The 25,822-nt window shown below is 54.8% G+C and overlaps 1 protein-coding gene across 2 annotated transcripts in view; it reads right to left on the reverse strand.

Annotated features, from left to right (window-relative positions):
* The window catches only part of LOC112653385 (cell migration inducing hyaluronidase 1), a 138,678-nt gene that overhangs the window by 44,398 nt on the left and 68,458 nt on the right, over nucleotides 1-25,822 (reverse strand). The window contains exons 2-9 of one of the 2 annotated variants that reach the window (XM_025437496.3): nucleotides 15,188-15,303; nucleotides 10,924-11,067; nucleotides 10,278-10,416; nucleotides 9,312-9,548; nucleotides 6,275-6,454; nucleotides 3,616-3,686; nucleotides 2,748-2,843; nucleotides 2,041-2,162 (exon numbers count right to left, since the gene is read on the reverse strand). In XM_025437496.3, coding sequence (XP_025293281.1) covers nucleotides 2,041-2,162; nucleotides 2,748-2,843; nucleotides 3,616-3,686; nucleotides 6,275-6,454; nucleotides 9,312-9,548; nucleotides 10,278-10,416; nucleotides 10,924-11,067; nucleotides 15,188-15,281 — 1,083 coding nt within the window. In that variant the 5' untranslated portion in view covers nucleotides 15,282-15,303. Of the gene's footprint in view, nucleotides 1-2,040; nucleotides 2,163-2,747; nucleotides 2,844-3,615; nucleotides 3,687-6,274; nucleotides 6,455-9,311; nucleotides 9,549-10,277; nucleotides 10,417-10,923; nucleotides 11,071-15,187; nucleotides 15,304-25,822 lie in introns of both variants that reach the window. The other variant, XM_025437495.3, reaches the window with a different exon arrangement.

Below are 25,822 nucleotides of genomic sequence, written 5' to 3' on the forward strand. Positions count from 1 at the left end.
GGATAAAAGGGTTCTATCCTTGTTCTGGGAAGCCACTCTCCACCTTAAGTAGACAAAATTTTCTTACTATTTTTGATAATGATTAATAATTATAAGATAATTAACGGTATGATTAAAATAGTCATTGTAACATAATAAAGCAATGTATGGGCACTGCATATATCATTGCATTACGTCCACAGACTCATCCCATGGGGAACAATGGCTATCCTTTCTGCCCAGAGGGACTAGGGACCCTGAGTGAGTTGGCTTAGGTCTGTAGCCAGGGCTGGAGTGAGGCTGCATGATTTAAGTTGGTGCCCACCTCAGGGGTGTGCAAGTGCAGGGCCAGCAGCTGGGAGAAGGGGCCATCCTAACTCTTTCACATTAACCCTTGACTGCTTCCACGGACCTTTGTTTTGCCAAGAAAAAAACAAGATCCTGGGACACCTAGGTGGCTCAGCAGTTGGGCATCTGCCTTCAGCTCAGGGCCTGATCATGGAGTTCTGGGATCGAGTCTTGTATTGGCTCCCTGTATGGAGCCTGCTTCTCCCTCTGCCTATGTCTCTGCCTCTCTCTCTGTGTCTCTCATGAATAAATAAATAAAATCTTGAAAAACAAAAACAAGATCCTTCTCTAGAATTGAGAGTTTTGAACTAATAAGGGGCTATGATGCTCAGCAAAGTATTGTCAGGGAATGCACTTTTGCAAAATCTGGCCTCAGCCCCAGAGGGGTGGGAGGCATGGGGGCGGGGGGGGGCAGGGGCGGGGGTGTGTGCAGCGGTGTGGGTTGGATCTTTCGTTCCTCTCCAGATCTGCAATAGTTGAGACCTGGAACTCAGGGACCTCCTTGTCAAGGATACTCCTTTTGTTGGAAGGAAGCTGGGCGTTAGAATGTGGTGGACACCTGGGGGTTATAGAGAGTTGTGTTCCTTGGAGGGTCTTGAGATAATAAAGCTGGTAAGCAGACTGTTTTATATTTTATATATATGTATGCCAGCAATCAGTCTCCTCTGCTGCCTCCAAGCCTTCCAATACTTTAGCCTAGGATGAGTTGTACCTCGACATAGTCAGGGAGGAGCCCATGTCCATGCCAGGAGCAAAGGTATGGGCAAAATGGGAAATGCCTCTGAGAAGCTGGCGTAGCCAAGTGGTCTTCTAAACACGGGAGCCTGAAGACTGACACTGGGAGGGATCCGAAGCCTCTGTAAGTGTTCCTGGAGGATTTCCAGAAATACTTTGGGAGGGGAGGCTGCCAAAGGGCTGGACTTCATATAGCCAAGTGAACCAGAGGAATAAGATTATGGCTATTTCAGAATTAAGGCTGGGATCTTCAAGGTTGCAGGAAAAAAATAGAATTAAATCTGGAGAAGATGCACATTGGGAGAGTCAGCCCCTTTTAATTCTTTTGGACCCAAGGAGAGCCTACAACCTGTGATGCACTCTTGGTTGATCCTTCTCAAGCACACCACAGCCACGTGAAGACAGGGCCTTAGCCAAGTAACAAGGGTCATCCGCAAAGGTGGTGAGTTGTGAGGGCTGCGTATTTGCTCAACACACTCATGGAGGAGCCAACCGAGAAAGTCAAGGTCCCTCTTTGGGAGGAGCACCTGGCAGTGAATATCCTGAGCAAACCCTGTCCATCCTATGAATGCTGGTGTTTGTTTCACTCAGCAGCGAACAAGGCTTGGGCATGTTCTGCATCTGGGCTGAGCTCAGCTGGCACCCCAAGTCCCATTCAGATCCTGTTCTCTCAAGGTCTCAAAGGAGATGAACTGAAAAGGAAGGCTGAGAGAGACAAACCATCCCCACACCAGGGCACTGTCAGCTATGGCCAGGGCAGCAGGTATAGGAGGAGGGAAAGGAAGTCGGGGGGAGACTCCAGGAGAGAATTTGGGGTCCTCGCTTGGGAACTCACCAGCCAGGAGTCCGGGAGCACATAAGAGCCTCTAAAATGGGAGAGCTGTGAGAAGCACACCACTCCAGGGGCAAGAAAGCATGTTATCTAGACTCCACTTCAAAATACAGTCTTCATAACTCTGGTTGTTTTGGGTTTGGTACCTGTATATCAATGGGGCGATTGCAGATTTTTCCTGGGTGAGCTACCCGGAGGTCTGAAATTTTCTCCCCACCTTTCGTGTGCGACACTTTGTCATAGTCGAACCACTGTGTCCATTCCACATCTAGACAGGAAGCAAAGAGCGGGGTTAGGCAGGAAGGGCCCAAGGGGGCACGTCCCATTCAGCGTGGCCCCCAAGTGCCCTCGACACAACGGGAGGTGAACACTGTTTGTCCGGACATGCACCAGAGCAGTCTGCCAAATCTCCTTGCTTCTCATTAAAAGCACCTCTTACTGACTTTCTCACTTAAAAGCAATAGGATAATATATTCTTCTTTACTGCAGATACTGTAGAAAGGATAAAGATAAAAGCCATGATCAGCCCATTTCTCCAGGGCTGCAGTGAGGAGGCTGCTCTGCACCCCAGTCTCCATGTGTGGGCGACCAGAGGGGCTGTCCTGCTCCCACTCGTTCCTGTTCGGTGCTATCACTTGGCACAAAGAATATTCCGAGACTGAGAACATCCCCTGGGCTATTGGCCACTCTGGACTGATGAATTAGAGACAGCTTTCCATTGCAAATTTAGTTTACTCTGCAGCAACCAAGCGGTTTTACTGGTGCAAGAGAAAAATCTTTCTTTTGCAAAGACAGGAAGTCCAGGCCTTCTATCCCACTCTTAGGTTTTTCTTGGTCATCCAACACTCCTCACCTTGAACCCACTCGCTGGACGAAGAGACATTGAAATACTCGCCATGCTCTGTCTGGAACACTTTGAACACCCGGGCTGCTGCAGATCCGCGATGCCCTGTTGGGAGAACAGGGGCTTGAGCACCTGGACACCCCCACCCTTACATCATCCCAAAGAGTGTAATTCTGAGCCCGAGTAAGCTCCCGACACAGGGATCTTGAGCTATTTCTTCAAAAGCAAAACATGTTTCAGGCCAATCTTTCTACTTAGGGAAGCAGACTATCTATCATGCCTTCTTTTGTTTCAGTTTTAAAGTTTTTATTTCAATGTGCTGACAAATCTGTATTTCTCCCTTAAATTCCTGTCTAGGAATATAGAACCAGCAGTACCTTCCCCTAGATAGTCAAGGCCCACCCACAGTAACTTTCTAGCTTGAAACATTCCCTCTGTTGGATCTGTCCCAGTTCCCATCTGTCCTGGGTCACTTGTTAGGTGAGTAAGTCAGCTGTGAGCTCTTTGCAAATGTAAATTTTTTTTTAAGATTTTATTTATTTATTTGAGAGAGAGAGACAGCGCGGGCACGCAAGTGGCAGAGGGAGAGTGAGAAGCAGACCCCCCGCCAAGCAGGAAGCCCGATGTGGGCCTCGATCCCAGGTCCCTGGGACCATGACCTGAGCCAAAGGCAGACGCCCAATCGACTGAGCCACCCAGGCGCCCCACAAATGTAAATATTATCTTAGTGATTGGCTTTTCGCCACTTTCGGGTAACACGGCCAATTAAGAGGGGCGTTGGGAGGTGGTTCCACCATGTTCTGCGGCTCACAACGACCAGGGCCTCTTGGTCAGGGAGACGCGGAGGGGATTCAGCCTCTCGCCAACTATTTCTTACCGTGATAATCAATATGGTCTTCCACCGAAGAAGAGGGATCTCCTTTCACAGTTATGAAACTCCAAGGGTGTCTGGAAAAGGCAACAACAGAGAGTGAAGTTCCTCGCGCGTCTGAACCTGCACGGGAGGCAGGGCTGAGACGGAGCCCCGCGAGCGAGCAGCCCTCCCCGCCACTCGGGGCCATCAGCCCGCTGGCCGGCTCCCCTGCTGCCCGACAACAGGAGCCTCTCTCTGCAGGTGCTGAGTCTCCTCCCGTGAGCCTCTTCGGCCCCACTCCGGCAGCAGATGGGGTTCGGGTCACAGACACACGAGCCCACAGGCCCACCTACCACCCACCAGGCCCCACGAGGTCCTGAAGCAAGTGCTCTGATGCCCTTAGGAAAGCAGGACGTGGGTTCCAGGAGAGAAACGTTCTTTCCCGGATGCCCGCCTCCTCCGGAGGGAAGCACAGGGAGACGCCAGAGGGGTCCTGCCGGGCGACCTGGGGGCCCCGCACAGGCCTTGAGGGGGAGGAGAGGCCTCTCGCTCACACTAGGGAATGGAGGAGGGAAAGCAGGGGGAGGAGTTCCTCTGCGGGAGCCCACACTATAAGGCAGGAAGGTCCCCCCATGTCTGTCTCCCTCTCCCCCCCTTATATAAGATGGCCATCGATTACGGTACTCAAGAGCTTTCATTATTTTTGTCCTGATATTTCTTTTTGGAAAGTAAGTCTTGACTGAAGTTAGGGATTTGATTGGGTCACTCCTTCGCTTAAGATCCTTCAATTGCAGGGGGTGGGGGTGAATGGGTGACGGGCACTGAGGGGGGCACTTGACGGGATGAGCACTGGGTGTTATTCTGTATGTTGGTAAATTGAACACCAATAAAAAATAAATTTATTGTTAAAAAAAAAAAAGATCCTTCAATGGCTTCCCATTGCCCTTTGGATGAAAGCCCAAGGTCCCGGGGCACGGAGTGAAAGACCTTCCTGTGCCCACCTCGGCAGCCTTATCTTGGCCCCTTCCCCGCCGAGCACACGCTTCTGCTGCCAGTGCCTCCCGAGTCTTCAGGGGCCGGGGCCACACGCTCATCCCAGGGCCTCTGCACCTGCAGGTTCTCGCAGGGGACCTGCTTGCCCTCATCCTCACCTGCAGCTCTGCACCTCGAGCCTTTAGCCCACCCGCTTGCTCAGGCCTCCTTATCACTTCTCTCCCCCTGTCTGCCCATGAAAGCTCCGCACACCTGGTCTGGCCCAGAGCCTTGTGCCAATATCTGCTCAGAAACTGCTTTCTGAGCAAATGAACCACAGACCGCCACACCTCTCAGTTCTTCTACTGATTTTAGATGCTTTGAGTTTGTCCCTCAAAGCGTGTCTACACAGACGAGGGTTAAGACTGTAATTCTTGCCTGCCATCCAGCACCCAGGGGAATGGCCATGACAACATACGGCAAGCACCCATCCTTCCAGTGGCCGTTGGTTCTCAGGAGAAAACAGTTGCTAACATGCATTGAATCCTTAATTTGGGTCAGATACACTGGCAAATATTTTGTTACTTATTATCACATCTACTCCCCTCCCAACGGCTCCCCTCCACTTTACAGATGCAGGAACCATGCAGAGAGGATGAGTCACTTCCCTGCAGGCACACCTCCCAGGAGCTGCAAATGCAGGCTGCATCAGAGGGGGAGTCCTGGGCCCTTAGTCATTGCCTTCTTCAGCCCAGGCCCTAAGGAGCCAGTCCCTGGTGGTTCTCACTCTCACTGTAAATCAATAAACTGGTCTTTTGGTTTCTAAAACAAAGAAATGGAAGCCCTCTCAGCTTTTGCTAACAGAGGAGCCTTGAGATACCAAGGTGTCCTTGTCATCTCTGACTGCTTGAGCTCCCTGTCCAGGTCCTTCCAGAAGGAGCAACCCCTGGGCTGTCAGAGACCACACTCTGGAACCCAGGCATTTCCCCGCCGGCTGCCCCCCCCCCCCACCGCCGCCCCCCTGCCTTGACCGGGGAATCTCTGTGCAGCCAGTAAAACGGCTTTGCTGGGAGCCCAAGGGAGGCTCTTGCCCCAGACCTTGGATACGGAAGGGAAGGGCCTTGCTATCTTCAAACAGCCACAGGATGGAGGACCTGAACCTTCACCTGAGCTGAGAACTGATTCATAGGATAAAAGGTGTGGCCACTGTGGGGCAAACGGTTTCCTGTTGGTGCCAAGCATGTGCACGCCAAAGTCAGGCACGAAGCTAACCCGAGACAAACCAAATACGGCGGAGCACATCAAAGGCCTTCTCCCTGGGTGCTGGGCCGGGCAGAGACATCTTATATGATCTTGAAACAAGTGCCTGCCGGTCCCTAAGGCACACGATGGACCCTTTGCTCAAGAATGGGGAAATGAAGCTTGCTGTTGATCACACACAGCAGATGTCCAGCTGATACTCTGTCAGTGGCTGAATGAACGAATGAGTTCATGAAAAGAGAGATATTTTGTGTTTTAAGAGTGGAATACGCTTTGTAAGAAAATCTGGGCTCCCAGATACGCCCCCATTGCAGATGGGGGTCTTCCTGCCAGCCACTCCCCAGGCCCAGCACTGAGGCCAGCATGCTGCAGGCAAAGAACAGACACTAAGGTGGACTGCGGGGCGTAGCCTGGGTCCCTGAGCCTGGTGGGAGTGGGGCGTGGGTGGTACCTGAACCCAAGGCGCAGGAAGTGCTTGCTGCCCAGTTTGGTCATGGCCTTTCTGGCCCCGTCGTCCAGGTTCCGTGACCCCTCATCGTTCACGGCCACCGAGAGGATCCTGCCCTCGGGCACCGCATTCAAGTACTGTACCAGACGTTCGCTCTCCTTCATGGATCTATAGGTGTCAAACCTGAAAGGGTTAGAGAGAGTGGGCTTTATTTTTTATTTATTTTTTAAAAGATTTTATTTATTTGTTCATGAGAGACACAGAGGGAGAGAGAGAGAGAGGCAGAGACACAGGCAGAGGGAGAAGCAGGCTCCATGCAGGGAGCCTGAGTGGGACTCGATCCCGGGACTCAAGATCAGGCCCTGGGCTGAAGGTGGCACTAAACTGCTGAGCTACCCAGGCTGCCCAAGAGTGGGTTTTAATAGTCCTGACAGCAGCCCCAAGAAAGGGAGTTCTGAGCACACAGGCATGTGTTACAACAACTAGCCTGCCATCCATAGACCCCAAGGGCTGTGATTTTTAAAGAAAATAGCTTTTATGACACTAAAAACCGATCTTCATGGGATCCCTGGGTGGCACAGCGGGTTGGCGCCTGCCTTTGGCCCAGGGCGCGATCCTGGAGACCCGGGATCGAATCCCATGTCGGGCTCTCGGTGCATGGAGACTGCTTCTCCCTCTGCCTGTGTCTCTGCCTCTCTCTCTCTCTCTCTCTCTGTGACTATCATAAATAAATAAAAATTTAAAAAAATGTTTAAAAACCGATCTTCCCAAACTCAACAAAGGTAACCCACTTTCACACACAGAAAATACCCACTAAGCATGATTTTAAACAAATATCTGTACCACGCATGACGAGCTTTTATAAAGAAGACACAATTTTGTAATGACCCCCAGCTATCCCTCATGGGACTAAAGATTCAGTACAGTTATAATGGAGATTCTGAAAGAATTAGTCTTGGGGTTTAACAAGCAGAACTGTTCTAAAGCGGATTTAGGGGAATAAAGCAGTGTGAATGGCCAAGATTTGGGGAAAGGGAAACAGTGGTGGTATAGGGGGAGGGGGGAGGGGCTGGGTAGGTGCTGGGAGTCGGGGGTTGATGCTCCTGATCCTCAGACTGGTTTGCAAGTGCTTGTGCAAACTGGCCATGCCTGGGGCCCAGGAACCTCATTCCCCCTGCCCCTTGTCCCCAAGGGCCACCTGCTGCCCAACTAGCACGACTCCAAGCTATGATGACACCACATGTCTTCACACATCCTTCTTGGCCTTTCTCTCATCCTTCTTGGCCATTACCTCGTAAGGGCTGACCTATGCTCTCTTTCCTCCAGGTAACCTTCTCAGGTAACCGGAGCCTGCATCTGCATTCATGCGTGCATCGTGTTTATTAAGAGGTCTCCTCACACACATTCCCCTATCAGGTTCTCAAGGACCCAGACACATCTTTAACCAAAGTAGATTTGGAGGGAGCAGCTGTCCCGTCTCTGGAACCTGCACACCAGCTGTCGGGATGACGTCTCCTCATGCAGCTCAATAAGGCACGCAGCTGAAGGCCAGCTCACCAGGAGAGGCAGCGCCCAGGGGCCGGCACCGCGGGAGGGCACCATTCTCACGTCCAGAGGGAGAACTCTCGGACGTACTTTGCGTCTAAGAGGCTCATCCTGGCTTCCCACATTACCTGTGCACTGAGGATCGTGAGGCCCCAGGCCAAGGCAGGTACTAGGAAGACATACAGGGTGAAGGGTGTGGGCAGATCTGGGTGTGAACCTCAGCTCTGACACTTCCTGGCCTTGTGACACAGAGCAAATGGATTCCCCCAAATCCTGGTATTTTTGTCTGTATGACATGGATAATAACAGAATCAACTAGGTGAGGGGGGGTGGGTCATGAAGATAAGTTACAGAGGGCTGGTGAAGTGGTTCACATGATGGTTTGCACAAAGTCCAACAATCGTCCAATATCCCGAGTCTTGCCCAGCCTGCCCCGATGTCATGGCGGTTCCCTGCCGCTTCCCGTGGGCGCCCACGGCTTGCACCCCGTTCTTGCAGACCCCACACCCCGCCGCCCCATCCAGCAGCAGCAGAGCAGCTGGGTGTCTGCTTCCTTGCCTGAGGGCAAGGGAAGCTTTTTCTGTGCCCTTCCTGGTGGGTCCTGCCCCCCGAGTACCCGGGGACAGCCTCTGCAGGGCCAGGACAGGAACCCGGGAACTTGCAGGAAGCGCTAGCTCCCGCCAGAGCCGAGGAAAGCCAGGGAAGCCTTGCCATCTGTGCCTCGTAAGTATTTCTCCAGTTCATCCCGTTCTACTGCCATAGCCCCTGCCTACGTCCTGGCCGGCGGCCCCTCGCCCTCAGACCACGGCCAAAGCCGCCCCGCCACCTCTGCTTTCTGGATGTTTGTTTGCCTTCCACACAGTCCTAAACAGCAGCCAGGATGTCCTTCCCATCAGATCAGACACTTCTTGAAGCCCTCCAGGGGCTTCACGTCCCACTTAGAATAAAACCCACCTCATTACGGTGCCCGGCAAGGTGCATCTGCCCTTGCCGAAAAACCTGCCGTCCCTGCACCACATTGCCATTGCCCTGTACCTCCACCTTTCTGCTGGCCCTTCTGTGTTTCCACACCACCATGCCCCTCTCACTACTGGCCCTTTGCACTTGCTGCTTGCCGTCTTGAACACCCAATCCCTGACGCATCTTCACCCTGCAATTCTCAGCTCAAATATTGCTTCTTTACACCAGCCCACCCTGACTAATCAATGCAAAGTGGCCTTCCCTAGTTGCCCTCCACCATTTCATTATGACTTTCTCTTCTAATTGGCAATGATCACGAGCTGAAATGATGTTGTGCATACATGTGTGCACGTCTGCTTGTTCCCATTAATGCAGCTTTGTTGGGCAAATGCCCAGGGAGGCAGAGACATAATTCCTCCAGGTTGTCTGGCTCGCTGCTCCATCTCAGCACCCAGAGCAGCATCTGGCCAGGGCACAGGCTCTGTACGTGCCTGTGGAATGAAGGGCCATGTGTCTAAGTGAAGGCAGACCTTACCGGTCAGAATGGATGACTGTCGCTGTTTTGGGGTCGATGACATGAACAATGACTCCACGGTGACCCCAGCTCCTCTCAAAAAAATAGCCTCCCTCCTCCATGCCGCCTGGGCGAAGGGTCTTGTTGAGAAATGTCCATGAGAGCTTTTTCTGTCCGTGTAACTCAAGGGTGCCTCCTCGGCCGACCCCAATGTACTTCAGTCCAAAGTAAGGATCCGCCTGGACACTTTCATCGGCCCTACAAGAGAGAGAACAGCTCCCCAAAGTCAGCAGGCCCATGTCCTCACTGGATGCCCAACCCGGAGAGGACTGCACTGCCCCCACTGCAGCCACCGAAGAACCGGTCATGCATGGGGACTGCGCCAGGCCAGCAGAAGTAGCTTCACGCACCAGACCTTCCTAAGCCCGAGAGCACAATGAGGCCAAAAGGCCAAGCAGAACCACTTATCACTAGTTTACACATTGGCACTCCTTCCCAGCTCTGAGTGTTTCACATTCTGGCCCACATCAGAGGGGGAGTCACCGGGCCATGGGCTGCAGACCCTCGTGCACTCCTGGCTACTGCTTCTGAGGACTCTCGACAGTTCGAAGAGGGAGCAGAGCCAGAGGCAAATAACGTGCGGAGGTTTTCTTTATCTTGTCCATCATAACCGGCTAAATAAATATTCCGAGAGGCTTCCCGAGCCATGACACGGCTGAAAGGCAGCTGAAAGTCTGGCAGGGACTTCTGTGCCTTACACGTGGACCCAGGCCATGAGAAACAATACACCTAGTTAGCTTCGGCTCACCCCGATCCCCGACGGCTGCCTTGCTCGTGGTTACACCTGGCAGTCTATAAGGATGATTCCCGTCTCGCACTAAAGCCTTGCCATCGTGCCTGCCTCTCCCCTTTGGAAAGCCGCCTTCCCATCAGATCTGAGAGTAGCATTTGACCCCCCGGCCCGCTCCCCAGAAGCTATCTGCCCACCTTCCATACAAAACGATGCTGAAATTGCCCTGGTAGGGGCAGAGGGCACTCCCAGCGTGCAGCTCTCCTCCGTTATCGATCAGGATGTGCCGGGTACGCAGGACAATCGTCTCCTCGTGGTCTTTAATGACCAGCTTTCCTAAAGCCACGGGAAGGGGGTGGGGTTCAAGAACACACGTGTTGGGGTGAGGTTCGAGCAGAGGCGAGGGCAGACCTGCTGCGCCCCCACCTCGTCCGGGCAGCCAGGAAGGCACGCCTGCATTTCCAGCACTGCCTCGAGCGCCGTGCTCCCGAGCGGCTCCCTCTCCCTCCTCCCTGCCCCGCGCTGTGTGAGTGCTGCCGGCCCATCTGCAGTTGTCTCTGTGTGCTCAGCCTTCGACGAGCAAGCATCAGAAGGCCTGACGAGCGAGAGTGCTCTGAGCACCAACTCAAATTTCCCCCTATAAAGCTCCTTTCGCCAAGATCAGAGCTCTGATCCTCCGCTCCCAAGTGCCCAGAGCTGGTGGCATCACTGCCGAGCAGATGCTCTGACCTGAACCTGCAGCAGGTGGCCTTTGTTCTGTCCACCTGGAGCCACGGTGGCCTGTACTAGCTGCTGGGCTCCGAGGCAGTGGAAGGGAGAGAGGTGGGGGGGAGACGGGCTTACCTCCATCTGAGATGTGGATGGAGTTCACCGTGGCGGAAGAGATGAGCAGCAGGGTCCTGCCCTGGCCGATGTGCACATCATTGTTCTGGTCGTGGCCAGGGTTCCAGGGCTGCAGCTCAGGGCTCTGGTCAGGGCACTCGGCTGCTGCTGCCAAGGACAGAGAGGCATCACTGCGTCCACCCACCCACACCAGCACACAAGGACAGCCACGGAGCACGTCTTCCCGGCTCCCGCCTCTCTCCCCTAGCACTAGGCCTTTGAGAACAACGACACCCTGATGTCCAGTCCCATGCAGGTCTGCGAACCAGCCACTGCCTTTCTCTGGGGTCAGTTTTTCCGTTTACAAAATGAAGGGTAGACCAGATGGTTCTCTAAGACATTCCAGGAGTACCTGTAATCCAAGACTTTCTTGCCTCTGGAAAGAGGTGCTCTAAGAGGCACCACAGCCCCCGTCCCCTTCCACGTGAGGATCTGACTCTAGGGGTTAAATCTGGCTCTGTTCGCCTGGAAACCTGAGGATGGTATTAGATCACACACGTCACTGAGCAACACTGCTCCAAACGAGAGTGACCCCTTACTAGCGGATGGCATCGAAACTGGGAGGAACAGTGCATAATCTGTGTCTGCCCTAGGGGGGATCAGTCATGCCCTTGGCTCCCCTGAGAGCAGTGACCATTCTAATTGGGTGCCTGTCCTGCGGAAACCCTGCAAGTCCTGTCCGTGGAGTTGCCGGAAGAGATTGCCATCGTCTTTTTTAAAAGAAAGTAATTTGCAGGTAGGTGGGGGGCTCAATGGTTGAGCATCTGCCTTTGGCTTGGGGCGTGATCCCAGGGTCCTGGGAACGAGTGCTGCATCAGGCTCCCCACGAGGACTCTGCTTCTCCCTCTGCCTCTCTCTTTTTCCCTCGAATAAAAAAACAAAAATCTTCTAAAAAAATTTTTTTAAAAAAGAAAGTAATTCGGAAAAAAAAGTTGTCGATATTGAATAATACATTGTTACAGACTAATAAGTTTTGTAAGACAAATGGTACTGTCCAATTGGAGAGAGAGAGAGAGAGAGAGAGAGAGAGAGAGACGGGCTCTGACGTGGCACAAGGCTCCCTAGTGGGGCACTCCCCACACCTGTCCAGCCACGGCCTCGGTTCCCCTCCACTGAGCCGCCACCTGAAGAACCAAACGAGTGGCTTCTGGAAAGCTACGTGGAGTGCCACCAGGACCATTCCATGCAGAGGAATGCATGCCCATGCTGCTCCAGGGGCTTGTGTTTCTGTCCTACATCCTCCAACGGGAACCTGATGCCTCACGGCCTGTGGTGGCCTCGTGAGTCAGAACGTGTAGCTGAACTTCAGGCCCCCGTGGTGGGTCCCGGGGAGGCACTTCTCCCTGGCTCCAGTGGAAGCAACAGGAGGAGCCTCCTCTCCATCTGGTGGGCCGGGCTCTGGTCCAGCAGCGTGCTGTGCGCACGGAGGGGGGAAGAGAACTGCCTGGGATATGGACAGACTCTCCTGGCAGCAAGGAACAATCCAGAGGGGAAGTGGTGGGCAAAGCAAAAGTGGAAGGCGTGCCTCAGAGAACAAGTCCCACTGCCTTCCTGTCCTCTGTCCCGCAGGAGTTGTCAGCCTGAGAACCAGGAGATGTGAAAGCCCCTAGGGTGGGGTGGCGAGGGCCGGGGTGGGGTTCATGCAGCAGGTGAAGGCCCTGCTGCAGGCTGGTGGACATGGGCTCCCAGCTCAGGCTCCAAGGAAGGGCACCCGACAGCTCGTGTCTTTGCAGCAAAGTGGGTGCACAGAATGAGGTTCAAATGGGGGACTGGGACCCCGGGGGACTCGGTATGATTCCCAGCATGGCAGCTCAACCTGTAGCTTCACTTTTGTTCCATTATCTCTGAGATGAGTGTCTGCCCCATATTTACATATCTCAAGAGATGTGAAACGGAGGCATGGCTTGTCTACACTCAACGGCCCCAGAGACGGATCCCAGAGCCACATCATCTCCTATTCTTTGTCCCTCTGAAGGCGGCAGCCGGCCATTCCCTTCTCTGCTACCAAGCATGGGGCGGGCCCTCGGTGATCCCACTGGCCCTCCCCAGCCGCAAGGCTCCCCCCCTGTGCCTGCCGATCTGCTCTACTGTCAGCAGTCGCTCAGGCTCTGGACCTCCTTCACTCAGGAGAGAATGGCACATTGTTTGGAAAGCAGCTCTCTCAGCTGTTGGAAACCCCAAGGGGCCTGAGGAATGGCAACACACTGAGAATTATGATTCTCGCTCATCAGCAGACTTCCTGGAGCTTCCAGGACGGGCTGTGGGGGGTCCCCTGCTTGGGCGTGTGGCAGCCATGGGCTTGGGGGCTGGGGCTCTGCAGCCTCCACCCCACCCAGGGGCTTCTGAGGGTCAGGGCCCATCCCTGGGTTTGTCTTCAGGGGGGTCATGTGCTTGGCTGGCATCCGGCAGAGGCCAGGCCAAGGCCCTGGGCTACCCTCCACCTAGTTCTGGACCTGAGCATCCATTTCCGAGGAGTCGATGCTGCTGCTGTGCTGGGAACACACGTGGTGCTGGTGGGCCAAGTGGTCCAGGCATGTAGCCATGAACATGCGGAGATAAGGCCTCTCAACTTCCTGGGATCAAGCCCTACGGTCTTGCCACCCACATCTCCTAAGACAAGCTGGAATGCCCCTTCACTTTCCAAGAACTAGCCCTGAGTCAGGCTTCATTTCTTGATTTGGAAGTGGCAGGCTGACCCCACAGGCTCCGCTGTCATCAAGAGAACGTGTCCCAGAGCACCAGCAGCATCGGCCCCGGAGCAGGGGCTCAGTGGTCACAGCCCGGCCCCTTCATCAGAGCTGGATATTTGCAGTCAGGAAAGGTCAGTTTCAGCGGGTTTTCATGTACATGAACCAGTCAGCAGCTGGAAACGGTCAGAGCCTTGGCTGGAATATCTTCAGGGCAACCACCCTTCCCAGGAGGGGCCGCAGAGGCAGGAAGCAGGATAGGGAGTGAATGCAAGCCCAGCCCACTGGGGGCGCAAATGGAAAGCTGTCAGGGAGAAGCACGGGCTGGGGCTCCAGTGGTTTACACCCAGACAGAAAAGAGATGCCCAGGATGTGGAGACGCCTGGCTAGGCCTCCCCAGGGCCCCGAGCGAGGTCATCCTATGATACCTGAACCCCATTCCTGGCCTAGAGCTGATGCCCCTCGGTGTCCACTAGGTGAATACATGAAAGAAGAATAAATGACTGAATTCAGGCAATGCTATCAGTTATCTCATGGAGACTTTAAAAACACTGCCCACCTGCCCATCCCCTCCAGACCTGCATGATTCCACGGAGAATCACACAGAAGGAATTCCACTCGTGATAATTAGAGATAACTTCCTGTCCTCCATGGGTTGAGAAAAACAAAATAGAACGTACCTTCCTTTATTCTCATTGTAGAAAAGCATCCAGCTCGACTAATAATAACAGCATTTAAAAAACCAGAGCATCAAGAGTGATGGTATCATTGCTAACCCTCTGCTCAAAACTGACACATGGTCCCCCACCTCTCACCATCTACCCCAAGTCTGGTTTATCTGACGGTTGTTTTCTATCAACCCCGCAAACTTGCCATGAGCTTCTACTTGTTAATTCAAAATCATTCCAAGAAAAAGTTGACATGGAGATCAGAAAACCAGACCTTGCATAGAGCATCACAGCTGACAAGGTGCTCGAATGTTCCCAGACTCTATGACTGCAGAGTGAGGGGGAAGCCTGGAGGTGGCAAGCTGGCTCCCAGATATGTGTTTTTTCTTTGGGCCCCCCAACCCCCAGAGCAGTTTGTAACATTTGAACTGGCTGTCAACACTTCAGAGGAAGGGAATTTTACATAAAAATCTAGATTTCTGGCTTCTCTTAAAAACTCATGAGATCCCGCAATGGGGCACCACCTTCACACATGACAGCACATGGCCAGAATGGAGAAGTGGGCGTCCTCCTAGAGGAGCCTGAACTGGTTGGGGGACCCCGGGCCCTGCCTGGCCAGCCACACAGGTCTGCTTCGCGTGCCTGGCTCCCGTGGACCCTGAGTGTGGAACCCCCGCATCTGGTCCAGCCCCTTGGTTCTGTGGATGATGATGGAAGCTCAGGAGACTGACCTGGGATGGGAGGTTAGCAGGGCCAGCTGGAGCCCAGTCCCCTGCGGCTCCTTCTCTGCCCCCCAGCAGCCTTGCTTCAGGGTGGGGGGTGAGCACCTTCCCACAGAGGCATGAAGTCCCACGGCTCTGGGTGACTCACCTGTGGATGCGGCCCCGGGGAAGCAGGTCAGGCTGAGCCAGCTGAGCATCAGCATTGCTGTGAAGGAGAAGTCCCGCCTGCTGGCAGCGCCCATCCTGGCAGCGCACGCCCACGCCCTGAAATGAAAGCATGCTGAGTGAGACGCGGGAGCTCACCCGGGGCAGACAGGGACAGGACCACTGGCACACATGGGGGCAGCGCCAGCGGGCACGCTCCAGCCAGCGGGTGCAGAGTCCTCAGCTGCCACGACCCAGGGCGAGCAGCCCAAGGCCAGCGGGCCCTGTCACCATCCTGTCCGGGGCCTGCAGCTCAGAGACCCAAGGACGGATGGAATTTCATACTTGGTGCCCCCACCTCCTCCCCTCCAGAATGAAACTTTTTTTTCTCAAGAAGCAGGGAAAACCAAACACACTCCCACTGAACATGAGCTGGAAATTAGATGCCACGAACTTGCTGTGTGAGCTCAGCTTTTTGGATTGACCTCTCTGGGCCTAGGTTTCTTAATTTGGAAAATGAGGACATGGACTGGCTGGAGGACATGGACTGGCTGATTGACTGATTGATTGATTTTGACTGGCTGACGTCTAATCTTTACTCCTTTTTTTATCAGTCGGTGCTTCTAAAATAAGCCTTGATAATATGATGTCTCTGTGTTATAAACACGCTGTATATCACCTATCCAATGGGAGGTGAGAGAGATCGGTAATTGTGCCCCAATTGTTCCCTCCTGACTTGGTAAACGAACCCCTGACTTATCTGGGTGAATGGCCACCTCCTATAAAGGCTACCTTTCCCGGGCAGCCCGGGTGGCTCAGTGGTTTAGTGCCACCTTCAGCCCAGGGTGTGACCCTGGAGACCTGGGATCGAGTCCCACATCAGGCTCCCCACATGGAGCCTGCTTCTCCCTCTGCCTGTGTCTCTGCCTCTCTCTCTCTCTGTGTCTCTCATGAATAAATAAATAAAATATTAAAAAAAAAAAGACTACCTTTCCAGACTCTCTCATATAAGTTGTGGCCTCGGAATTAAGTTCTAGTCAATATAGCCCCAGTACAATGTGAGAATTCTGGAGATGTCCTTAAAGGAAGGCATGAAGACCCTCCTCTCTCCTCCCTCCTTTCTGCTGGCAGGAATGTGGATACGATGGCTGGATCTCCAGCAGCTCTGTGTGGCTACATAGTAGGAGCCGTGCTGAAGATGGCAAAGCAAACCTAGAGGAACATCTATCTAGGCCCTGACACTGGGGGGAGCTGAACAGCCTAGACTACGGATTTATCTTTATGTGAGAGGGAATTAAATTTCTGTCATTAAACTTCTATTTTATTGAAGTCATTTATTTCTTCCTTTTTCCACATATAGTCACCGCATACGGTGAATATGGGACTCTGTCTCATAAATAAACCTCAAGATAGGAATTTTAAAAAGATGTCAGTCTGGGGATCCCTGGGTTGCTCAGTGGTTTAGCCTGCCTTTGGCCCAGGGCACGATCCTGGAGTCCTGGGATCAAGTCCCACGTCCAGCTCCGGGCATGGAACCTGCTTCTCCCTCTGCCTGTGTCTCTGCCTCTCTCTCTCTCTTTCTCTATGTCTATCATAAATAAATAAAATCTTAAAAAAAAAAAAGATGTCAGATTGCACCCAGAAAACACATCTGTCCCTCTGTGGCCACACAGATAGCTGAGACTGGGCCTGGAGGGGGTGACCAGTTCCAGCTTCCCTGCCTGGGTTCCTGGGTCCTGTCCTGAGTATGAGTAGCAGCTGTGCCCCGAAACAAGCACAGTTTCCCTCACTGAGAAAGGCACCCAAATCCCTCTCACCCAACATAGGCTCCTCCCCTTAAAATGACTCAGGGACAAATCTGACCATCCCAGGCCTGTGGGCTCCAGGTAAAGCACTTGGGGTGTGCCGGGGGCGGGGGGGGGGGGCAGGCAGGAGGGTCTGAGCTGAGCCCCCTGCCCTGGGCCTGGGCCCTTCTGCACAGGTGTACTGGCAGGCGGGGACGGAGAAACCGATACTCTCAGATTCAATGCCCGAGGTGTCCTCCCTGCCTGGCCCAGGCCTGGTCTGTGAGAACAACAGGCCCATTCTAGTCATCCGAGCCGGCCGCAGAGGGCACGCATCGCAGCATCTGGGAACGGCGCCTTTCCCATGGCCCCTAGAAGAGGAGTGTCTGCTTTCCTGCTCTCTGTAATAGAAAGAAGGGGTGCCGGGGACAGGAGAGCTGCACAGGCCTCAGGGGAGAGCCAGAGCCCTGCTCTAAAGTCCCAATCAGTTTGAGAAAACCAGAGAGAGCATGCCGTCTGCTGCTGAGAAGCCCCACATCACCATGGTCTCCTCTGCAGGGCACCCGGACCCCCAGCTGGCACCTTCACTCGGTAACAGAATGTGATAGCACCCAGGGTGGAGGTGATGGGAATGGGCGACAGTCTGGGGCCAGGCACCCCATCTGCCCCAGCACTGGGGGTTCCTCTGTGGAGCTTGGCCTCGATGTGCAGAGTGCAAGTTGGGCCTGCAGGGAGCCTGTAGCTCTGGCATCCTCTGATTATATTATAGGTCATTTGAAAGATATCACACGCATAAAAATCAATTTCCGGGTGGACACGAAAACAATTCCACTGGGAGAGATAATGCTCAAAACTTCTTTTTCTCAACATTAAAGACACCTCTGCTGTGTCTCTGTCCAAGTCACTGGAGGCAGGGAGACTTGCAGCCGGGAAACGTAAACCCCACATTGCCCGGGGGGGTCCGTCTTCTGCGCCTTCTCTCCCGGGAGCAGCTTCCAGCGCCTGAGCACAGAAACCCTGAGGAATATTCTATTGAAGTAAATCCCCAAAGTTTCTCAAATTTCACTTGTGAGTTTTTCACCAACAGAGGACAGCTTTCTCCTTTGGCCACTAAAAGCTTTCTGGCGATGGGCGTTGAGATTCTGCTGGCAAGATACGGTCCTGACACAGTTCCCAGCAGCCGAGGGCCCGGGAAGAGCATGCGTTGGCCAACGGTATTAGAAGTTTCTGCAGGAAGCTACCGGCCCAAGGCTGGCTGACCGCTGCCTGATGGCCCTGAGCCAGTCTGTTGCTTAGAAGGTGCAGCGGCCCCCTCCTGCAGGGCCCACCAGGAGGAGGAAGGCGGATGTGCTGTGTGGAAGGCCAGGCCTTCGGGGTATTCCTCGGGTGTTTGCCATTAGCAGCTCAGTTTTCCAGAACAGCAGCATTCCTGCAGTCCCGGGGCTGCCCAGTCCTCAGGTTTACCAAGCCTCACAGGGACAAGAAGAGGTAGCTTCAAACCAGGAACAAGAGACATTGCTTCTGTCTGCCTCTCCTCCCACCTTCCTGGCCAGGGGCCTGCGTCCTGGCTTTTCCTGCAGGTGGTCCTGGGGTCCAGGGCTTGGCACCTGCAGAGAGGGGGAAGCAGAGTGTTGTTCGAGCCTCCAGAGAGCCACTGGGTCCTTGCTCTGACCTCCCCAGCACAGCAGCACCCTAACCCCAGGGGATAAGAGTCCCCACTGCCTGCAGGCCCGGGGAAGCTGGACCTCTTCAAGAAAACCAGACATGAGCTGAGAAATGAGGGAGAGGGTCAGTTTAAGCTCGGAGGCAGGGAAGTGAAGTGGGCCCCGCAGGGAGATCCAGCACCTATGTCGGGGGGCAAGAGCACTGGGACAGCCGTCTCCCCTCTCAAACCTGCACTGAGGCAAGTCTAGTGTCACTCAAATAGAGACAAGACACGTCCCAGCCACCAGCAGGACAGCGTGGTCCAGAGTCCTCAATCCTGTCCACACAGCTGACATCGGGAAAACCATCTGGCCACCCGGGTCTCCCAGTTTTTCTCCGTAAAGTCTGAGATAATACATCCCAAATTCCAAAGTCGTTGTGGGATCAGGCGAGAGCTTCTAGCCCTGCGCCTGACCCGAGGCCAGTCATCGGGTTGTGCTCTTTGCAAGGCCAGCCCGTGGCTCGGCTTGTAGCAGGCCCAGGGGGTTGCTGCGGGCCAGATCACCTGCACAACTTAGGACCTTTTCTGGATGAGAACCCATCGGTCTATCCCAGTGGCCACCAGAAACCACAGAAACAGGAAGGCTGAGCCCAGAGATCTCATTCCCTCCAGACAGAAATCTCCTCTGAGATAGTGCGGAGGAGACTCAGCCTCCTCTCCCAAGTCAGGCAATGGCAGCCAAGTCCCTGCTCTGCCACTCATCCCAGCCCAGTCCCGCTGGCAAAAGAATGAACCCCACCTGGTCACCTGGTGACCTGGCGCAGGTCCCCCCGGGGAATCTTCAGGATCCCAGGTAAACTCAAGAGGGGCCCCAGCTCTGAGGGATCCAGCAGCTCTGGGGCCTGTCCCAGGATGTGTGTGGCTGCTTTGCTGGGGCCCCGGGGACAGGGAGCCCTACCTGGCTCCTCAGACAGGAGTGCATGCAGGCCCCCTGCTTCTGAACATCAGAGCGTCCCCTAGGTTGCTCCGGGAAGCAGCTCCTCCAGCATGAGCTGCCCCTGCCTCTGGAAACACACCCGCCCAGACCTTTCTGCCTGCTGCCAAAACCGCAAACATTCCAGAAAGACCAGTCAGTGGCATTACAAAGCCTGGCCTCTTCTCCAGATACCGTGTCCCTACCTCCTGAGCCTCAGCCCCTTGTCACTTAGTGTCAGGCTCACAGAATGCAGGAGGGTACAAGGCTTGGTCCAGCCGTCCTGAGCACGTGTGCATGAATCACCTGGAGGACTTGTGAAAACACAGCTTCTGACCACGCAGGTCTGAGCTGGGGCGTGATTCCACATTTTGAACCAACTCCCAGGTGAGGCTGCTGCTCCTGGGCCAGGGCCGTGCTCTGAGCGGCAAGGACCACCTCATTTTACAGATGGGCAGATGTTGCCGGTGTTGCTCCAGACCAATCACTGGAATTCCAAACAAGCATCTGAGAGGAGAGTTTCTATCCAACTCTAACTTATTATGGACACGTGCCATGGGTCACCTTCCCACCTCCCTGCTTGCTTGGGGTGGAGGGAGATGGGGCCCATCGGTTCCTGCCCCCATCTCAACAGGGGCATTACTTCAAGTCATTGTTCAGATAGTAAACACATGCCTCCGTCACCCTTTATACATCCACAGAGGCTTCAAATTCCTTCACCAAATGAAACACCTCCTCTGATACAGGGAATTCCCTCTGGGAGCCACCTCCCTGCAGAGCCACCTGCCCGTGGAGCATGGAGGCGAGGTGCTGCCATTTGTGGGAAAAGACAAAAGGTCACCAAGGCTACACCAGCTCCAGATGGATTAGAACAAGTCCTTTGGTCCTGCTGTGCCATCAGACCCAAGCACCTCATCACACCACCGAATTGGCTCCAGGGGCTGTCTCGACACCCCCTGAGTAGCCACCCTATGGGCGTCGGGGACACAGAAGGGAAGACCTCCACCCACAAAATGATGCCTGTCCCATCACCCTATGCCACAGGCACCAAAATCTAAACGATGAGGGTGGCCGTCCCAGCAAACCAGACAGTTTCTAATGAAGAGCCAACTCTTCGTGACTTGCTAGAGCTTCAGCACTGGAGCAAATAATTTAGCCACAACCATAGCTCTAACCTTGCTTTTTGTTTAGAGCTGTGCTGCCAAATACAGCAGCCCCGAGTCACGCGTGGCAACATAAATCTACATTTAAAATGAGGTAAAACTGAAAATGCAGCTCCTCAGTCCCACAAGGCACATTTTAAATGCTCAGGAGCCCCCTGGGCTGGTGGTCAGTGACTGTCCTGGAGGACGCAGAGCCAGACTGTGTGTCCAGTGCTGCAGAAAGCTGGCTGGACCATGCTAGGTAGGGCGCCAGGCCTCCCGGTGTGGTTTAGAACACCCACACCAGAGCTGCCACTCAGTTCCAAGCAGTGTGCACTGAGTGGCGTCCCCCACCAGGAGTGTCAGCCCCCCCCATGTGGGGTCACCACAGCCCCAGCCCACCACAGAGGGCCCAGCCCCCCATATCAGAAGCTCTGGGGTGGGCCTGGCCATCTGTGGGTGAGCGAGCCCCCCACCCCAGTGATGCTCACATGTGCTCACATCTGAGAACAGTGCTAATTCGGCTCCAAAGAGACACTTGTCAACCATCACTTCGTGTGTCGACCTCGTGAGTGTTTGACAGCGTGTTGGCTAAGCGCTAACCGTTCAGGCTGTGTCACCAGAAGGATCCAAGTGGAAGTGCCAGGTCTACGGCTGACAGTGAATGACAGTGTGAATGTGGTGGTCCTCTTACTGCTCAGCTATGAGGGGGGAGCACTACAGCTGCCTTGGGGGGCTGCTGGGCAGGACAGAATGGTGCCCGCCAGGTGTGTGGCACAGTGACTGAGCCCTGTGCTCCAGGAGTGATGCTCGCACTGTCATCTGTGCCCGGCTCCCGCTCACGGCCTGATGCTGCCGACCACCAGCCTGACTTCCTAAGTGGGATTTTCAGGGAGTCCCTCTCACTGGCAATGCCTAGTACTGGGTCGTCAGTTACAAGGCACTGCTAAAGCCAGAGATGCTTTCTCAAAAGGATTACATAGGAAGCTCATCCTCATGGGGACATGCTCATGGAGTGTGGGGTGGGGGCCCCAATATGACACAGGCACCGGGCACTGGTTGTGCCTGAATATGCCCTTCCCACTGGGAAGAGTACGAAGTCAGTGGGGGATCCCTTCAGCCCCGGGGGCCCGAGAGCAGGCGGAGGAAGGCCTCTGGCAACAGTGTGGTTCCCTGCTTTTTTCCAGGAGGGCTTGGCTGGCTGTTCACATAGGGCAGGCTGAATTCCCAAAAAGAGGGGAGGAGGGAGATAAAAAGGTATGAGATGACTCATGTTCACCTCCGGGTATTAACACTCCTCTGGGGGCTCCCACGCTGAGACAACCCACGCTGGAGCCCGGGGCGGTGGGGTAGGGGGGACCTCGGGGGCGGTGGAGGGAAAGCATTGTGCGCAGGCAGCAGGTCCCATCTCTGTCCCCAGCTGGCCCTGGTGGGCTCGCACGTGGTCTGCACCTCCTGGACTTAAGGGCTCTCCCACCTTCGGAAACTTGCGTTGGCTCGGACTCCGTCTCCTCCTCCCCGTCTCCCTGGCCCTGACGCCGTTATCTGCTGCTTCTCCCTCTGCGTCTACAGCTTACCGATCAAACCTTTCTTCAAGCTTTTCTCTTTCGTCCTTGGGATTTACTGAATGATTCCCCTTGGAAACTCGGTCTGTGGGCTCCTTGAGGGTAAACCCACTTTGCCTTTCCTACAGACCCTGCGCAGCTCGGCAGCCTGACCCCGGAGGCCGCCCGGCGATCCTGGACACTGAGTGCACGGGTTTGCCAGGCGGCTGCTGAATGAACAAACGACTTGGCTATCTGACTGCACTGCATCTTCAGACTCTTAGCCCAGTGCTCTCTAACACACCAGGTGGAAGCATGAAGCAGAAACATTTAAACAAGCTGATGATTTTTAAGACGGTAAGTTTTTTTTTGAAGTATTTTAAGTCATTCCCTCAATGGAGAATCGTCCTTCTTGTAACCCCCTCCTGCCCCCACCAGGATCATGAAGGAAGAGAGGACGTCCTATTATTGATGTAGGTGCTTCTCCCCAGATGCAGAGCCCAAGGCTCATGTGCCTCTGCTCTGGTCTGAAGGGACTGCAGGCTGTAGCGAGGAAGGGTCCTGGCCTCTCCTCTCCTGGCGCTCTCGGGGATGGGAGGCACTATATACTCTAAAAGGTGACCCAGGTGTCCCTGTGTCCCTACCCTGAGTCCTGTCCCCAGGCGTCAGATGCCCAGCATCTCCACACTCACCTATTCACACGGGAAGTCTGGCTCCTTGCAGGGTTCCTCTCCACCCCCACCCCTGGTTTATCTGAGGCTCCTTGCAGGCACCGGCACACATCCACTGTTCATGCAGCCAGCGCCCTGGGTTGTCACAGCCACTACCCCTGGTCACCCTGTCAGCTGAGCCTCTCCCCCCAGGAGGAGAGCCTGCCGCTGCCCCTTGGTGCCTGGCACACGGGAGATTCCCACTGCGGAGCTGTGAAAACTGCACGGAGATGATGGTCCATGCTCTGTCACGTGCCCCCCAGCCAGGGCACACGAGGGCTTCACCCGTGATGGCATTCCTCTCCCAGGAGCCTCCTTGCCCTTCCCTGCGTTTGGGCGTCTGTCTGGTCTGTCCAGTTCATCACATGGCTCTATAAGTAAGTGAGCCTCCTGTGGAAGGAAGGCTTACATCCCATTCCTCCCACCACACCCCACCCCAGGCTTCTCGGCCTCCTTATACACTGGTGGGTGCAAGCAGGTGTGTGGGACAGAAGCTGCCACCTAACTTCTAGGACGAGCTGACCTGGGTCCAACCGAGGGCTTTGCTGGGTGTCATCCAGCAAAAGGCTCTGCTGGCTGGCTCTCCTCCCCTGGGGGTGGGGCGGGGCGAGCCTGAGCTGGGGCCGGAGGGGGGCTGCCTGGCTATGGGGCTCTTATGCCTCGAGCCCCGCCCTGGATGTCAGAGCCCTGAGCCCCCTCCAGGTCGGCGGCTGAAAGGTCAGGTGATGCCCAGAGCAGCCCAATCCCAGAGTTCAGCGACCTCAAAGGGAGTTTCTCCCAGGACTCTGAGTCAAAACTTGGAGCTTTCCAGGTCTCACCTCTGGCAACACACCTTGCTGACCAGTTCTGTGTCCTCCCCTGGCTGGCTAAGTGGTGATGGCATTAAACACTTCATCAGTTGTGGTTTTTTTCACTGAATACTAGCATCAGGAGTTGGCCAGGCATCCCTTCTGGCCTGAGGTTACACCACGTGTGTCTGCTTGCTTCTGAGGCTCCAGAAAGATTTTTCCAAAACGTCCCCTGCTTTCTAATCACCTCCTGCCCGGTGCCACCTGCTTACCCCTCCCAGGGTATTATGATGGTCCTGCTGCTCCATCCTTCACACCAAGGGGGCTCCTGCTGATGGGGATGGGATGGCTCACTCCCCCAAGGAGCTTTATCTCAAAGAGCACAAGCTAAGTAGGAGCAAGGGGGCAGGAGTGCCAAGGAACAGTAGAGATGAGAGAGAGCAGGGTGTGGGTCCTGAAGCAACTTCGGGGCAGGACTTTCCCCGGACAGCTTGCCACTGGCAGCCAGGAGGGGCATAAAGCAGCACAAGCCCAGTGCTCTCCATACAGATGCCGCTGGCAGGGGTGTGCAGGGCGGCTGGGGTGGATGTGCAGCTGGACTTTGCCACCAGTGTTGAATTAATTCGGCACACATTTACTAAGTGCCTCCTGCATGACAACTCAGGAGACCCTGCCCTGGGTTCAGCTCAAGATCACTGTCCAGTGGGCGCAGGTGGCGGGCGGAGAGGAAGAACACAGAGCACATAAACACATTCTGCGTGTGCCTGGTGGCATTAAGAGCAACGGAGAAAGTCGGGCAGACCAAAAGAAAGGAGCTGCTCTTGTATACGCGGCAGTCAGGGAAGTGCCCCCCAAGAAGGTGGCATTTGAGCAGGCACAGGACAGGGGTGCCATGGGAACAGCCCTGCAGAGGGAGCACAGGATGTGAGGGCGCCAGGTGGTGGGGAGCTCGGTGCGTCCACGGAACAAAGGAGGCCAGGTGCTGGGGCTGAGGTGAGGTCAGAGGTCGCAGGGCCTGGTACCATTCGCCTTCCACGCGATGCCCTCACCGCCAACAGCTCTTCTGGAGTGACACTACGGTCATCGTATGGGGATTGCATGGGCCCAACCTACAGCTGTTGCCCAGATTCTAGTGCCCAGAAGGAAGGGAGGTGGGGTGAGGTGATAGTCTGCCAAGGCCACACGGTTCGTGCCTGGGAAGGAAAGGTGTTCTCAAAACCACAGAGCCCCACTGGAGCGACACCAAGTGTGGTTCTATTCTGTGTATTCAAACTATTTTTGCACCGTGGAGCTGCCACTCTAAACCACCTACTTCCAGACGTAAAGGAAGGAAGGGGAGCGGCAGAGAGACTCGCCCCAGAGGCCGTGAGAGCAGCGGGAGCTGACAGCTGAGCTGGACGGGTGTGTGTGCACCTGTGTGTGTGTGTGTGTGTGTGTGTGTGTGTGTGCAGATCACACCAACACCCCGGGGGTTCTGATGCTGCAGGTCTGGGGCAGGACCCAGTGACCCACGTTTGCACATGCACCCTGATGCCCTGGAGGATCTGATGCAGGCTGTGCCCTTCCAGAGGCGCTGGTTAGGACCTGAGTCTGCCTTATGATACACCCACCATTGCCTTCGGGCCTGTGGTGGACATATCAGGCAGGGCCTTCCTTCGAACTGGAAATGTGGACTGTGGGGGCAGAAAATGCTCCTGCCCCCGGGGTCAGGTCCAGACACAAGGGAATGAACCTGAGAATCAGCCTTAACGTCTCATGGGAGGATGTGCTCACCCAGATGCCATGAGACAGGGAGAACTGGATGACAGGAGGATGAGTCTAGAAAGGGCAAAACCAGGCCATGGACTCTGGAGGCCACTGTGAACTTCCCACACCTCGCTATCCTTCTGACAGCCCTGTCTCCCTCGCTCTCAGCCGGTGGGGTTCAGGAGGGGCCGACCTGCTACTTTGGCTGCTGAGGTCAATAGGAGACCTGGACTCAAGGACTGTATTCTCTCCCCTGGCAGCCGGGATTGGCTCAGGGATGGTCACAGGATCCAAGACAAAGACAGGG

The sequence above is a fragment of the Canis lupus genome, chromosome 3, assembly GCF_003254725.2.
Source record: "Canis lupus dingo isolate Sandy chromosome 3, ASM325472v2, whole genome shotgun sequence".
Taxonomy (NCBI): Eukaryota; Metazoa; Chordata; class Mammalia; order Carnivora; family Canidae; genus Canis; species Canis lupus.